The sequence below is a fragment of the Lutjanus erythropterus genome, chromosome 10 (genome assembly GCF_056507025.1).
Source record: "Lutjanus erythropterus isolate fLutEry1 chromosome 10, fLutEry1.hap2, whole genome shotgun sequence".
Lineage (NCBI taxonomy): Eukaryota > Metazoa > Chordata > Actinopteri > Lutjaniformes > Lutjanidae > Lutjanus > Lutjanus erythropterus.
Genome location: NC_139326.1, coordinates 35,068,630 through 35,085,008, shown reverse-complemented (window position 1 = coordinate 35,085,008; position 16,379 = coordinate 35,068,630). Strand labels below are relative to the sequence as shown.

At 41.8% G+C, this 16,379-nt stretch overlaps 1 protein-coding gene across 1 annotated transcript in view; it reads right to left on the bottom strand.

Moving 5' to 3' along the window:
• Positions 1–16,379, bottom strand: part of cux2b (cut-like homeobox 2b) — a 119,143-nt gene that overhangs the window by 2,332 nt on the left and 100,432 nt on the right. Inside the window, exons 9-21 of the mRNA XM_084729161.1 lie at positions 15,837–15,885; positions 15,036–15,140; positions 13,231–13,422; positions 13,042–13,100; positions 12,890–12,938; positions 12,080–12,179; positions 10,393–11,022; positions 8,049–8,150; positions 7,031–7,872; positions 2,373–2,538; positions 1,899–2,198; positions 890–1,078; positions 523–799 (exon numbers count right to left, since the gene is read on the bottom strand). Coding sequence (XP_084585287.1) covers positions 523–799; positions 890–1,078; positions 1,899–2,198; positions 2,373–2,538; positions 7,031–7,872; positions 8,049–8,150; positions 10,393–11,022; positions 12,080–12,179; positions 12,890–12,938; positions 13,042–13,100; positions 13,231–13,422; positions 15,036–15,140; positions 15,837–15,885 — 3,060 coding nt within the window. The remainder of the gene's footprint in view (positions 1–522; positions 800–889; positions 1,079–1,898; positions 2,199–2,372; positions 2,539–7,030; positions 7,873–8,048; positions 8,151–10,392; positions 11,023–12,079; positions 12,180–12,889; positions 12,939–13,041; positions 13,101–13,230; positions 13,423–15,035; positions 15,141–15,836; positions 15,886–16,379) is intronic.

Below are 16,379 nucleotides of genomic sequence, written 5' to 3'. Positions count from 1 at the left end.
CGATTGGTTGCCTGAATGGTACTATACAATTTCCATGTTTTAAAAGGTTAGTGTGGATTCACCAAAGTAACAAAATAACCAATCAAAGCAGTGGTAAAGCAGCAACTCCAACATTCTGCAAGGTACAATAACTGATTTTATTGAAGGAGTCTGGTTGAGTGAGAGAGAGCAACATCTGGCTCATCAGGAAAAAGTCTGTCTGGCGCCACAGTGAAGCAGTGAAATGTTTTAGATATACTGTACACATAAACTGATATTGATTTTTTAAAAGTGGCTTAAATATGTGTTGCTGCTGACCCTGTTCACAGCTGGACATTGCTTAGCTTCCATGCTGGTACTAATCTCTGTTTCTCCAAACTGGCGCCGTGCCAGTCAGCATCGACTGTAAGTAATACACTGAATATTGGTATATACCTCACACAACATCCCTTAATTAATCCAAACTATCCCCTCAAAGTAAATGCAGAGTGGTAATGAGAAAAACAGAAGCAGACTTTAGCACAGTTTGCAAAGGTCACTGGCCTGTAGTTGTGGAACCAGTTGATGACGGTGTTGGTTTTGAGTTTGAGCTGGGAGGCCAGGATCTCGATGGTGTTCTGAGAGGGGTAGGGCTCCAGGAGGTAGGCCTTCCTCAGGGCTTCTTTCTCCTCGGCTCCCAGCACCACCCGGGGCTTCTTCACCTGGCTGTAAGGGCACAGGTCCAACGAGGCCAAGGCCGGACTCACGCACTCAGAACGGGTGCTGGGTGAGTCACTGTCTGAGCCGGTGCTCAGCAGCCCGTATCGCCTCTTCAGATAGGCTGGAGGGAAGGCAGCGATATCCAGTGTAAGTTTAACAAATTCTCACACTTGTACTGAAAGATATTACAGTAAATATTCTGGGTTCCCACCTTTCTTCTCCATCTTCTTCATGGTCCTCAGCTTCTCTACATTGTGAGGATCATTAAGCCACAGCTGCATGCGGACAAACGGCTCCCTGCCTTTCAGACTGAGTTTGTGCCACGGTTTGGGCCTGGAGAGCAGGTCAGACACCGAGCCTTGAGTCAGACCCAGGATGGTCTCCCCAAAAAGACGCTGGCCTGTGCGAAACAAACATACAAAGTTGAGTCAATTAATTAGCTTAAAGAGATAGTTTGTAGTTTTGTAGTCAGGTCGTATGAGGTCTTCAACCCTAGTCAGTGTGAACAGGGTCATCAGCAAAAGGTATTCTAGCTACTTAAAAAATGTCTACCTAAAAATATAAACATCAGTTCAAGTGTATGCTATATTTAGAACATTTTCACCACTTTACTTTGCTGTTGGACAGCTTTTTCTGACAGGACACTACCATTATATAAGCAGTTTCCAAACCAACCAGACTCTATAGGCCAAATCAGTAATTTTAATAAGTCAGGAGTTGCTGGTCTACTGCTGCCTCAATCTGCTAGTTTGTTTGTGATACTGTGTGACTCTGGCGTTTTAAAAGTATAGTTTGGATTCACTGAAGTCACACAATAATGCAAAAAAAACCCAAAAAAACAAAAAGATCAAGGCATTGGTAGACCAGCAACTCCCATATTATATGAGGTAAAATGACTGATTTCACCCATGGAGTTTGGTTGGTTCAGAGAGAGCATTATTTGCCTTATATAACAGCTGTTTTCTGTTGGAAAGGCTGTCTGATGGCAAAGTAAAGCGGTGATAATATTATAAATATAGTGTACACTTAAACTGATATTTTTAGATGGTTAAAATACCTTTTGCTGCCGACCCTGTTCGCAGCAGTACACTGCTTAGCTTCCTACACCGCCTACTGCCATCTACTGTAAACAACACACTGACTGTGAATTAGTACCTAACTTTTTTCCATTTAAAAATCTGAAATATCCCTTTAACCCCACAGTATGCACTTTGACCCACCTAGGTTGTTGTCTGTTAGCACCTCTTTGACCTTCTTGGTGATGGCATAGGTGTCCAGCTCCGGAGACATGGCCACCAGCTCTTGGATGCCGAGCGGGGTTGTGGGCTGATGCAGGGCCATGAGGCTGGGAGTGGATTTGCCTCCCTCTGAGTGTGGGGGCAACCCCAGGCCCTCAGGCTGCTGGTTCTCCTTGCTGCTCTCCAGGGAGAGGCTGACAGGCTCAACCAGTGGACTCGGGTGGCTCTCCGCTGGACTAGGAGGAGGGGAGGGCGATGACTGGGCCGTCACTGGGCTTTTTTCTGGAGGTGGGAGGCGTCACAAAAAGACAATAAACCTGTAGCACAATTCTTCTGTATGTAAATTAGCCTCTTTTCTAAATTTTGCATTTTTAGGTGTATTATGAAGGCACTGAAATATCTCATGTGTGATTCTTGCTTGTCAGACTGTTGATTGTGTGTGAAGTGCAGTCTCACCCTGAGCGTGGCCCTGGTTCGGGGGCTGGCTGAGGCTCTGGCCAAGCTGGTCCAGTAACCACAGCTGCATACGGATGAAGGGCTCCCTGCCTTTCTGGGTTAGCTTGCTCCAGGGTTTGGGCCGAGACAGCATGTCGCTCACGCTGCCCTGAGAAAGCCCCAGCACCTGTGACATACAGCACAGCATGATATATTGTTTCTACACCAATTATATGTAATAATACAACATAATGTTACAATACAAATGTATAAATGATCATTGATTTTCCGATTTATTATTACAAAGGAAAAACCATTTCTCATTTTTTTATTTTATTATAATTTATTATAATTGTTTTCATCTTTGTTATCTTTACTACCATCCTTGTTGAAGGGGCCTTCAGGATTGGGTGTAAGAGGAGGGATTAACTGTGTTCTGTGTTCTGGAAGAAACACTGTAAAACTGAAAAATTCCTTGTGTACTACTATTCTATTTGTGTACATACTGGTGTATTTTCTCCAAGAAGGTATTGTCAAGAAAGAAAAAAAAGAGTGACAATCTGTCAGCTCTTTACATATGGCCTCAGTGAGACACTTTCACCAAACAACCACTAGAGGGAAGCAATACATCATAAAAGTTTATGTTGAGTCTCTTTCAATACTGTCATTCAACAGCACATTGCATGGAGATGAAAAACTCCACAGTGAAGCTGAGTACTGATCATTTTTTATTGAGTGTGATTTGTAACTTTAATCATGAATTAATCCAAAAGAAATCAACTTTTTTTAAAGTAATGCTTTATTTTCCTTTTTTGTCTTCTTTTCGAATTATGTATAAAATCCTGAATGTGCCAGAAAAAATGATTTATATAAAACTGCAGTGCTCTGTTTAAGAATATTTTACAACAATCAAATGACAGTGAAGTATATATGAATATGATTACCTCTCACAGAAAAGCCTGAGCTGGAGAATCAAGACTTAAAATCTTAATATCATCAATGTAAAAATCTGCATCATGAAACCTAAATGTGTTGTCTGCTCCGCAGAGGATGAATTGTGACAAATGATGCCTCGGAATGGTGAAAGAAGAAAACGCCCTGAGGGATTTTCTGGAAATAAAGGCAGATTTTCTGCGGCTGAACTGACAAAACAGACATCGAACATACAGTGGCTCATTTCAGGAAAAAAAAGCAAATAAAAACAGTGTTTCCTCCTGATTTTCTCCACCATTGTCTTGAATTTTCTATTTGTCACATTGAATGTTTCTGAAATTTTTAGATAAAATGTCACATTTGACCTCGGGATTATTATAGTTTATTATTATTAGTTTTTTATTAATTTGAACATACTACAAGGAGTTTTTAACTGGCTGTGAAACAGTCTCATTTTAATATTCATGCCTCTATAGGCCCTAAATAAGCAAATGAGACCATCAGCGAGAAAATTGTATATTTCTATATAGTTGTTCTTAATGTCTACCAGCTTGGATTGTCCTTGAAAGCATATGAAATAATTTACGGCTTGCAGACCAGAGGAGCTGCGTTTACATTTTCTCAGGCAAACGTAAATTGAGTTGTACGTTAGCCAGTTAAAAAGACGCAAAAGGAGATTTTTATTCAGATAATTCTATTTTTTTTTACGTTATACTGTGTGTTTATGGTGGTGTAATCTCGATTGTGATTGTCCACAGGGGCCTCCAAAATCAACACAATATGAAAAGTCGTTGTAGCTGTTTTAACAAACTTACTTAACACTGATATCAGCCTTTCTTAAAAGTATTTGAGTTTTGTTACTCAGCCAGATTTGACTGATAATTACATTCAGATGATGGAACACAGACTGACATCACTAAATTCCTACAAGCGCATTGTGCCACAAAGGAAATTTAAGAAGAGATGAGTGGTTGGAGTCTATCTGGAAATGCTTACAAAGCCACCAAACCACACAGAGAGCTAACACATGGAGTATACAGTGGTATAGTGGTACAGAGGTAACTCATTCAGGAGGTCACAAAAGATCACAGCAGGACGTCCAAAGAAATGCAGGCCAGCTAAGAACAGTGTTGACGACCCCACAATGAGAAAGACACGGAAAACCAGGACTCAGGGGAGAGCAGCAACGAGGAAACCACTGCTCTCTTTTCATTCATTCATTCATTCAGAAAAGCACCCGAAGGCTTTTAGGATAATGTTCTACGCAGAGAATAGTAAAAAAGTGGAACTTCTCAGATACCTGGTGTAAAGCAAATACAACAGGGCTATTCAATTACAAACTAGGCCAGATCTTAAAAACAGAAATTTTAGATGGGCCAGACATAAAACCCTTTTTTTTTTACCTTTTGGTAATGACAAATTTTAAACAAATGCAAATGAATGGAGTGTGGTATCCGTTTTGTTTGCTATAGACATTACTTCTGCTTCTTTTAGTTCTTCTAAAAAAATATCTGTACCTAGAAAATGTCAGACGGGTACAGTTTTATAGCAGATGTCACTAGTTTTAATTTTGCTGTCATTTATCACCTCATCCAGGACAGCCAGCAAGCATTCTTTCATATTTTCAGAGTCTGTCTTTGGCCGGTTCTTCTCAGCCGAGATCCAGGACACACGAAGAGAAGCTGCTGTAGCTTGCTCTCGGTCTGCGCCTCACTGCACCGGTTAATACAGCTCCAATCGTGAGATGCAACCAAACTTTGCACTTTAGTGTGCCTCCCCTGCGATCCCTCAGGAAAGTTTGTCCAGAAAGTTCTAAATGTGGTGCCACGGCATATCATATTCTGTAACTATGTAAGGCACTCATTGCAAATTAAACACACTGGTTTGGGGTTTGAAGATGGCGGTAAAATAAACAAACACCTGCCAGCCAGGGCTAAACTGACGGCTTTCTTTGTCTATTTTATGTTTTAGGGTTGACAGAGACACTTCCCTACTTATGAGTGTCAAAGCATGGTCCAAACTCACAGAAGGAAATATTGATTTCCTATATATTTAGTTTACTTATTTTGTCATGATTGATATGTCAGATTTACGTATGCTGATTCTGTTTTCTATAGGGCTGGGATACAGTCAAACGCGATGGTTGCTGTGTGAGGATTGGTGTGGGGAGGCTCAGGACTTGTTATTATTAACAGAAGTATGAACTCTGCTTGGTGCCAGAATATTCTAACAGAGGAGTTCAGTCATCTGTCCGTGAGCTGAGCTGTGCCACAGGACAATGATCCAAACCACAAAAGCAGATCTGAGGGTGAAAACATTAAAGTTCTGGAGCGGCCTTGACAACGTCCTAACGTGAACTCAATAGAGACTGACGCACTTCAAATGTGTCTTTCTGTATTTAAAAAAATATGGTTAAAATTCTTCCTCAGCCAAGTTAAATACTAATATCAAATTGGAAGAAGCACTGCGCTGTGGTTATTGTTGCTAAAGTGGTGAGGCCTATTATTACGTTTAAAGGGGGCAATTACTTTTTCACATGGACGATTTGATTGTTGGATTACACTGTTCCTTAACAGAATAACAGAAATGTTTTTTTGTGTTTAGTCTGGTTACCTTAGTCAATTTTATTTGTGGTCTGATGATCTGAAAACATCCAGTATGACAAATACAATACATAAAACAGCAGGGCAGGGGCTGAGGCTGACAGAAGTATCGACGTCAGATGTTTAAAACAATAAAATAAATATAATTATAGTATCAAAAGTAGCTATAAAAGCTGCTAAAAATTGTACAAGTGCTCATTCAAGGTCTCAGTTAGTTCAGCCTTTACTTTCCTGCCTGAAATTGGGCTCACAGCAGAGAAAAAGCAGCCAGTGTTCAGTGTCTTTTTCTGTGAAAGTACTGTGTGCAGGTTGTTAATTTTTTTTTTAAAAAAAGGCTATTTTGTGTGCTTGGGACTTTTATTCGTCTTTTTGACGTGATATTGAAAGGTATTGAGTATCGTCTTCCTTTTATACTAGTATAGAGACGGAGTTCAGTGCATCATACTCTGAAAACCAAGCCCACCAGAGAGGAAAATGATCAGCGCCACAATATGCAACCATGGGCTGAAACGCTGACTGTAGCTTGATAAAAACATTAGATTTCAGTATGTCGAAGGATCATTTTAGCACCCTGTGTCTGCCAGAGAAGAAAGGTTATACTGACAAGCTCAATATTGCCTGTAAATCTCAGAGTCCCTTCTCCTTACCGTGCTTTGATATTTAAAACTATCACCAGATAAGATGATTGCTTAACCTACCAAACTCAGTCTTTCATGCTCAGTAAGCTTCAGTTTGTGTCCACAAATTAGCAAATAGCAACTGTAACTTTGGCATAACATTAGTGAGTTTCAGGGTCCCACAGTTTTTCCTTTCATCCTTCCATTTTCTCTTCTTAAAGGTTCAGTTTTTTGGTTCAGCAAGTTATAAAAACTTAATTCTGGGTTCTTCACTCTGTTGGTAGTGCATGTCACCACACAGCAGCTTTTAGACATTCTTCTGTTGTTTGCTAGCAGACGGAAATGACAGGGAGGCACCTTCACACAATAATGGAGAGCAATGAATCCCCTCTGGTGTGGGTGGGGCTTAATTGTGCTCTGTCTCAGAGTGTAAACTTCTGATATCCTGGGACAAATAATGGGACAAATACTTTTTCATGGCACTGTACTGTATCTTAATAGTTAATAAGAAAGAGCAAAATCTGACCTTTTCACCAAAGATCCTCTGACAGATGCCGTTCTTTGCCAGCTTCTCCTTCACCTGTCGGGTCAGCTCGATGGTGTCCACTTCGCGGTACATGTACATCTCATACTGCTCTGGAGTCAGCGGTGGCACGGTGGGTTTGAGGGCGCGGGGGATGTACGCTGGGTAGTAGGAGAGCCTTCCTGGCCCGGGGCCGGGAGACTCTCCACTTACCGATGTGTCTGACTCCACTTTCACCTCCACCGGCCGGCCCAGCCCCAGCTCATCCTCGGCAGCGGACGCCTCCTCGCTGTTGGGGAGCCCCTCGCCATTCTCCAGACGGGGCCAGGGCCGGGGCAAGACGGAGGGCCCGGAGGAGGATGAAGACAGGGAGGGGGAGACCGAATTGAAGGGCCGGGAGCTGCCTCCGCCGCTCCCGAGCACCATCGAGCCGCGCTCCTGAGACCAGTGCTGGTCGAAGTAGGTGCCCGCTTCGCCGATCTCTGATTTGACTTTGCGGATGATGTTCTGCACGAAGGCGGCCGGGGAGAGGACGCTGAGGGGGGTCTGGGGGCTGCTGATGGAGTTGGCCATGCAGACTGTGACGCAGCCTCCTTCCTCCTGTTTGATGGAGATGGGTAAAGGCATGCCCCTGGAGCGCTCTGGTGGCCCCAGACGCTCTACCTGAGCTCCTGAGCTTGCGGTTGGGGCCCTCCCGCACACCTCCATCTCCATCAGGGCGTGTTGCTGAGCCTCCATCTCCCTCCTGGCCTGTTCCAGGATGCTCTTTATGGTTTCATCAGAGCTGCTGCCCGGCCCGTTACTGCTTCTGCCTGACGAGCTGTTCAGAGACGACTTGCCATCACCTAAACAACAAAGATCCACACGCTGATGCATCTCAAATCCACTTTCCAATTTAGATGCAATAAAACTGTGATCGAAATTCATAATAAAAAACAGCAAACATCACTGTCAATAAAAAGAAAAAAATCAATCAATAAGGCTTTTAACTATGACGTATGACTCGCAGCTCCATCCTCACCTCCCCTCTGGGACTGGATCTCCTTCTTGGCCTGCTCCAGGATATTCCTAATGGCGTCGTCTGACCCAGTTTCAGGAGTTCGGATGCGCGGAGTGATGCTCCCTGCCACAGAGGGTAACAGAAAGAGATAGAGAGAGGGGAGAGAGGAGGGGGGTGAGTGGGATGGTTGATCAGAGAGCAGTTCCAAGGCTTTGCTTTTGACTGGTAGATCAATGGCTGCCTTTGAGCGCGTGCTGTCTGAGGTTGCAGTATACGGGAAGCTCAACTTTCAAAAGCTGTGAATCTAGGGAGAAAACAAAGTTTAAAAGTAACACTACAAACATGGCAGAGGAAGCGGCGAAGAAGTCAAGGATGAGGTCCAAGTAGATTAGAAGGTTTAAACGTACCACAGGTCCAGAAACTAAGCCACCAAAACAAGACGGCATGATTATATCTGCTCTAAAAGTGTATCAGCACATCAGAGTTTCATACATTCCTAAATCTTTTAATCACTCTCAAGAACTTTTTTAAACAACCTAGTTCTTATCTCAGTAGCTTTGGCCACCTGTTTAAACTAGTATATCTAAACCATCTACTTTAAAGACAAAACAAATGTTTGTCATTAATGTGCACTGGTTTATGCAAAATACTCGCTGGTTCAACTTTAACCTGCTCTACTTCAAGGTCATTAAGGTATTTTTCAAACACTCTATTTTCCCACGTTTTTATGTCTAAATGACTCTAAATGACATTAGTCCAGTATTGAGTGAGGCTGCTGCTGGGCAACTGCACACAATCAAAGTTAAGTATAATAAAAGTGCTTTTGCCAATGAAAGGTTCAGATTGTTATTTTAAGTGTTTGACGACATTTTGGAAAGGATTTTTGCAGAGACAGAATTTTTTGTTAAAGACTAAGATATGTTTTGTTTAATCAGAAACAGCTGTTTTGTTGCTCTTGTCAAACTAACCAGACTCCCTTGGCAAAACTGTAATTTTAACATCATTGTCGTTTTCATTGAAACTCGACAGAAACAAAATAAGCTCAACTACATCTTCAATAATCTCCAGTTCTGGTTGTTTGGTTGAAATAAATTCTTCATTCACATAAACAGATGTGCAAATATTCTAGCCATCCACGCCATTTCTTCTCACTGCTTCTCTGATGTCTGAGCTCCATCTTGCTCCTCTTCCGATTCCAAATGCTGTGAATAAAGATTTTATTTCAACCAAACCCATGATGATAAACATGGAAAGATGTGCAAAGATGTTTTTGGTGAGTTTTGTTTTGCTTCTGTTAAGTTTAAATAAGACGACAATGTCAATTTTAAAACTGCGGCTCTGCAAAGGGAGTCTGGTTAGTTTAGTGATCACAATAAAAGAGCTTCTTCTGGTTAAACAAATCGTTTCATACTCTTTAAAAAAAACGGTCTATCTCTACAGCAATCCTTTCCACAATGCAGACACTTCCAATGATATGACCTAAACCAAGTCCATTCATTCCCACTGAAGAAAAAAAATGGGGTCACAAATATATTCTTTCATTTTTAAAAAGGCTCAGCAATTTCCTTAAACATCTGGGCACTGTAGCAAACATTACTCAAAAAGAAGTAAATAGTGTAAATGCTGGGGACTATTTTCAGATGGAGATGAATGCATATTTACCCTACTGAGTATTTCCAGCAGCAGGACAGTATGTGTGGGGCTGACTCAAAATAAACTACAGTGCCCACGCTCATGTGTCACTCAGTGCAACAGTCTGGTTCATTGATGGGATTTTTTGACAATGACAGAGCACAAAGGAATGAGATACATCCGGCTTTGGTCACAAAAACAATACTGTCAGATAAACTTAGGGCAACAATTAACTTTTATTCTAATAATTGATCAAAACCCTTCTGAAAATTGATAATCACAATTTGAAATGACAAAGAAATGCAGCAAATCCTCACATTTAAGAAGCTGGAACAATAGTCAACAACTGATTTTCTTTCAAACTTATCAATTAATTGACTAATTGTTGCAGCTCTAGATGTACTGATTGTTGGTTTTGGTCTTTTTGTGGATTTGTTGACAATAAGAAAAATACAGAATATTTCCAGGCTCATACTTTAACTGTCATTGCATGCAATCACCAAATGAAGTAAGGAAATGGTTTAGAAAATATGATTAAGGATGTGACTTGTTTAAAATCTGTCTTGATTTCTTGTGCTGTACTTCCCCTGTTAGTCACTGTTGTATAGCTGTATATCATGATGTCACAAGCGGCCAGAACTACAACTACACTACAGTGTGTTCTTCATTCATTCCCATCTGAACCTGCATGTTTCTCTAAAATGTTCTGTCATGTCATGTCTTTTCCACTCACCTCTCTGGCGGACCTGGATGGTCCTGAGTGCCAGGATATTCTGCTCGTCAGAGAGGAACTGCTTCATCTTAATGAAAGGTTCTTTGCCTTTCACGGTCAGCTTCCTCCAGGGTTTGGGTCTTGCCAGGATCTCGCTGACCGAGCCCTGGGAGAGGCCCAGCACGTAGTGGCCAAACACGCGCTGGCCTATGTTATGCTTCAGCAGCTGCTCCTTCACCTGGAAGGCGATCTCGGCCGTGTCCAGTTGGTCCTCGTCTCCTGCGGTCGAGCTGCCGCTTTCCGACTGGTCGCTGGGCAGGCCTGCGTCGACGCTGCCCGTCCCCGCGGACCCCTGGTTGGCCGACATGAGGGCGACTTTGGCTGCATAGAGGGCGGTGGGAAAAGCCATGAGGCCCTCCTTTTTAAAGTGAGGGGAGAGGAGCTGCTTGTGAAGGATGTGGTCTCCCGACAGTCGGTCCCCGGAGCACGGAGACACGGAGAAGGGACGTGGTAGATCATGGCTGGAGGAGGAGCCATCCAGGGTGGGGGGCCCGGGGCTGGGGGAGGCACGGCCATCCGGCTGAGAGGAAGATGAGTGGGAGCCGGGCGGCCTGCCTGTCTCCCTGCCTGCGTCCTCAGACTGGTCATCATCTGAGGACAGAAAACACACGATCAGTGATCAGAGTTCATGTATAACACACTGAGCTGCATGGCTTTAGTATGAGCGTAATCAAACCAACCAATTATTGTCTGTTATTGGCTACCAATAAGGATTTGCTCCCGACCCCGACTCAGGGTTGTTAAAGCTTCATGGGGGGGTCACAGAGCCTTCTTGTTTGTAAGGTGTGCAAAACAATACAGTAGGCCTACATCTTAGCATTTCATTTTTGTTATTTATATAGCTCAGATTATTTTTTTTAAATATAAACTTAGGAAAAAGGCATGGTGAAGACCTGAACACAAGCCATATTCTGAGCCTTCACCCTCTGCTAAACAGTCTGGTCCTGTTTAAAAGAAGTCCACAGTTAAACAACTAAAGAGCTAATAGAACAATAGAGAAGAAAACACTGAATTTGTCAAAAAAAAAAAGAAGCCTATTAACTATGAATGATGATTAAAAATTAAGAAAATACATTATAGAGACAGAGAACTGTGTAAAAAAAATTTTTAAATATCAGGAAATCATCTCTGATGTAATATTCACAGAAAATAATCAGCTCAAAATTCATCCAAATCACTTGTTTTACAAAAACTTCCTGCAATTATTGTGTTCACTGTTAAGTGAGTTAATTGTACAGTTCATCAGTTGTTCTGTACTGCTATTATTGTGCGTTGAATATAATATGAAATATCCATAAAATATGTCACTTAGTTTGTCAGTTTACTCAATGATAGAAAAGGGGTTGCATGAGGAGAAATGTTGTGAGCCACTGGTCCAGCTGATAACAGATATTTCATGAATTAACTTGCTTGCTTTCCATCCTTGCAGACCCAGACTACATCTTGCAGGCTCAGTTTATGCAAAGAGATTTAAGTCTGAAAAACATCGACTCCAGAATTGATTGAGCCTGACCAATGAATCACCAAGCAATCAGCGAACTATGGGGAGTTTTTAGAAGACGACAAAACTCGCTGATTCTCGTTAGGAATCTCGTGGTGAACTGGGTTTTATAGAAGGAAAATGAAGCACCAGAGATGTTTATTTTACCAATGCTGCGCAAAATTCGGGCCTTATCCACCAGGTATTTGTGAGATGGAAGAAAGGCTTCTTTATCCAGCAGAAGAGCCTCTGCAGCCTTGGCAGAATCCTATACACACAAACACACACACAAACACACACACAAACACACACACAAACACACACACAAACACACAAACACAAAAGCTGTTAATTTTGGATAAATCAATTACAGTGGCTGTAGATATCCTTATAATGGATGACAATCAGTGAGGCATTCAATGCCACTGCTGTAGTTTTTCTTCCCTGATACCAAGGAAACATTAAAGGGACATTTCAGATTGAGTGAAGTGGGTTTGTATGAGGTACTTATCCATAGTCAGTGTATTATTTACAGTAGATGGTATTTGACCTGCTACTAGTTTGCAGGCAGTGTCAGCAGAAAAACATAAGTTGGCCATTTAAAAAAGGTCTACCTGCAAAAAACCCCTACATTTATCTAAGTGTTCACAAGAATCAGAATATTTTCACCACTTTATCTAAAAGGTTGTCAGACAGCGAGGTAAAGCGGTGAAAATATTCTAAATATAGTGTACACATAAACTGATATTTTAGGTGGCTTAAATACATTTTGCTGCTGACCCTGTCTACAGCAGCAGAGTGGTTGCTTAGTTTCTTACACCAACTGGTGGTGTGCCAACTCCATTTACCAATAACACACTGACGATAGATAAGAACACCATACAACCCCACTTCAAATAACCTGGACTATCCCTCTAAGAAGAAGCCAAAGGTCTGCTTTGCTGTGTGAACGGTGAGATGGTGCAGGAGCATGTATACCTGGGATGAGCTGCCATTTGCTGAAGCCAGCTTCATGACCTTTAGGATACTACGAATACAAACACACATGCAGAGAAAGTCAATTTTCTGGATTTAAATTCACATTATTATTATGAATGATTTGCACATTCAGTCTCAACTAAAATGATCACCTGAGTTCAGTTTTAATCTCTTCATAGTCCATCTGGGATTGCAGTTTAGCTTCTAATCTCTGAAATGGAAAAAGAACCAGCGTGTATGTGTTATCTCATATTAATAAGAGTCTTGTTAATTATCAGAACCACTGAGGACGGACGAGGTGTTCGGCATATTTTGTCACTTCTCATGTCGCAGCTGCTCACCTCGATAGCTTCTGTCTTATAGGCTAGCTGGCGTTCCAGCTCTAGGATCTGATTGGCCGAGGTCTCTTGTACTTCCTGCAGCGTGAACTGCAGCCGCTGGATGTTTTCGAGGAGGCGGAGGATTTCGCGGTCTTTAGCCAGCAAGGCGGCCTCCAGCTGCGAGGGCAACACCTCGCCCTTCTCATTCTTCTCCTGACAGGGTGAGAAGGAGATGTGACAAAGGGTGTGAGGGGAAGAAAAGTGATAAAAGGAGTGAGGAGAGGAGAAAATGTCAGAGACTAGCCTGTGAATCACAACGTCTGCAGCACTGAAACTATTCAGACAGTTGGAAAGTGAACAATTAATAAAGTATTCTTTTATCTTATAATAAGGTACTAGACACCACATTTCTATACCAATTGATTAATTCTGCAGCTCTTTGTCACTGATTTTCCAATTTGATGATTTGTACACAATAAATCTGTCTTTCACAGAAGATATTTACATGATTGTGTTTAAGACCTTGTGCTATACATTTGACAAGTGATCAAGGTGATGAATATCTTTTTAAATTAGTTTGTCCTTGCTTTGATTAAGACAGAAGCACTAATTAAAATACTAAATGAGATGAGGCACTGTCAGATTTGAAAACATAATATCAAAGAGTTAGCCAACCTTGCTAAGTTTGTTATAACAGCTACATTCAAGAAGACTTGCCAGACTTTGTTTATTTTTCTTCTTACTGTATTTGCCCAGCACTGACTAGAGGGTGTTTTTCTTTTCTTTTTCTTTTTCTTTGCATATGGGGAACTACGCCCATATAGGTTCTTGAGGGGTCAAAGGTGAATAAACTCCTACAGCAGCTTAAACTTCAAAAGAAAACTGGAGGAAAAAGACGTCATAATCACACACACAGGGCTGACTGGGTATCCTAGATGTTGCCAAAAATAAAAAACATAACACAAGCGTCCCAGTGCTGGAAGAAATATTCAGATTCTTTACTTAAAATGTACTACAAGGAGGTTCAAACTGGTTATGAAACAATCTCCATTTAATTCCGATGCCTCTATGTGACCTACATAAGCAAACCAGACCATCAGTGAAAACTGCAGCTATTTCAATATTACATATTAATTCTTAATGCATCAATACAATATGAATGATCCCTGCATTAGCTTTAAGTAAAAGTTACCACAATTTAAAACTACATTATGAGTAAATGCCTTGCAATCAAACTCTTCAGTAAAAAAGTATTATTATCAAATTATATTTGAAGTATTAAAACTGAATTTACTCATGAAGCAAGAAATTACCCTTTCAGTATTATATTAGGATATATTACCTTATTTTCTTATTATCAGTGATTAATTAAGCAGAACTTTAATGTTATAGATGGTCGTCAGGGAACTATTTTACCCACTCCTGTTACTGTGATTAAGTCAATTTTACTTTTCTGCTACTAGAAAGAAAGTAGTGAAACTGCTCACAACAAGGTCTGTGGATTATCTTGAGTAAGCTGGTAATGATTTCTGGAAAGAGACACTGCTGTTGATTTTTTCAAATGCGTTTTTTGGTGCTCTGAGCGCCACAAGCCGAGTGCCATTTAGGCCCATTATGTTAGATAGAAGGCAGATATCTCTAAAACTCTGCAGCTCACACAAAAGCAATCTGGATAAATAGCACTACAGACCAGAGCAACATGGTATTTTTGATTTCGGGGCGAACTTTGTCCCTTTTTAGTAAAGTGAGTAAATATTCCACCACTGCCGAGATGTGGTCAAAAATCAAAAACCAAGTCACAGATAGAAACACATTATTATTCTTACCCTGCTAGTGCCCTCTGCTGGATGGCTGCTCCCTGTGGTGGCACTCTGGCCACTGGCTAACTGCTCCTTTAGCCTCTCCACTTCCCTCTGGGCCATTTCAGCTCTCTGTGCACAGACATGGTATCACAGAGTTACAGTTTTCATACAGCAGCCACATCAGCTGGCTAATGAGATGATCAAGGTGAGAGCATACATGGTACATAAATCAAAAGGAGGCTCTGAAATTTTAGAGCCGCGTGAAAAGCCTGAGCAGGGGCCCGAGCAGACGAGTGCAACCACGCTTTATTCTGCTGAGGGGGCTGTTTAGTCAGCCCACTTTATTCCCCAAACTGTTTACCTGCTCTGTCACACCCGGCCTGCTAATTAATGATTCATTTTGAGAACATTTATCTTGGAGCTGCTGGCAGAGAGCAGCAGAGTGAGAAAAAGAGCATGAGAGCAGAGGGGAGAAGAAAAGAAAAGAGCAAAAGAAAAGAGGTATCACCAGGATAGGAAGCAATCAAGGCAGTGAGATAACTAAGAACCCCGGCGTTCGCCACTCCGGCATCAGTCGCGCTCGGCAGTCTCCCGTTCTCTGCTGAGCGGAGCCGTGCTGCCATAGCGCGCCCACCAACGGGGGCTCAGGTTTACACTCGCTAATCACACACTCAGGGGAGGGAAGGTGGAAGTGGGAGGGAGGGGAGTGGTGGGGGGGGCACAGGACGGAGGGAGTCTAATTAAAGCCAAGGCTTGATTACAGGAATGATTACCTTAACGAAGGAGCATCTCAATCAGAGAAGTGCAGAGGAAGACTGTACTCACCTGGTTTGCCTTCTCAAGATTCGCCATGATGGCGTCGACCTCCTCTGCCCTGCAACACACACACAGACACAGACAGAGAAACACAGGATTACTGAGGAGTAGGGCTGAACCTACTGATTATTCTCATTATTGACTAATCTGTCATCGTTCTCTCGATTAATTGATTCGTTTTTTGGCCCACATAATGTCAGAAACGGAGAGAATAAAATCGTGATCACTGTTTCCCAAAGACCAAGGTGACCTCCTCAAGTGTTTACTTGTTTTGTCCACAACCCAAAAATATTCAGGTTACTGTCACAGAAGATGAGACTGGGCAATATGGAAAAAAAATCAAATATTACAAACAATATTTTGGATCAAATACCTCAATATCAATATGGCGGCAATATCACAGGGAAGACTTAAATGGGTGAAGGCAAATAATAGCAGACATTTAGAACAGCCTGGTGAGTTCAGAAAATTGCATCACTTTACTGTAATGCAGCCTTTAAAACCAGGAAAAGTTCTGCCATATCATGATATAACAAAATCCAAAATCTAAGA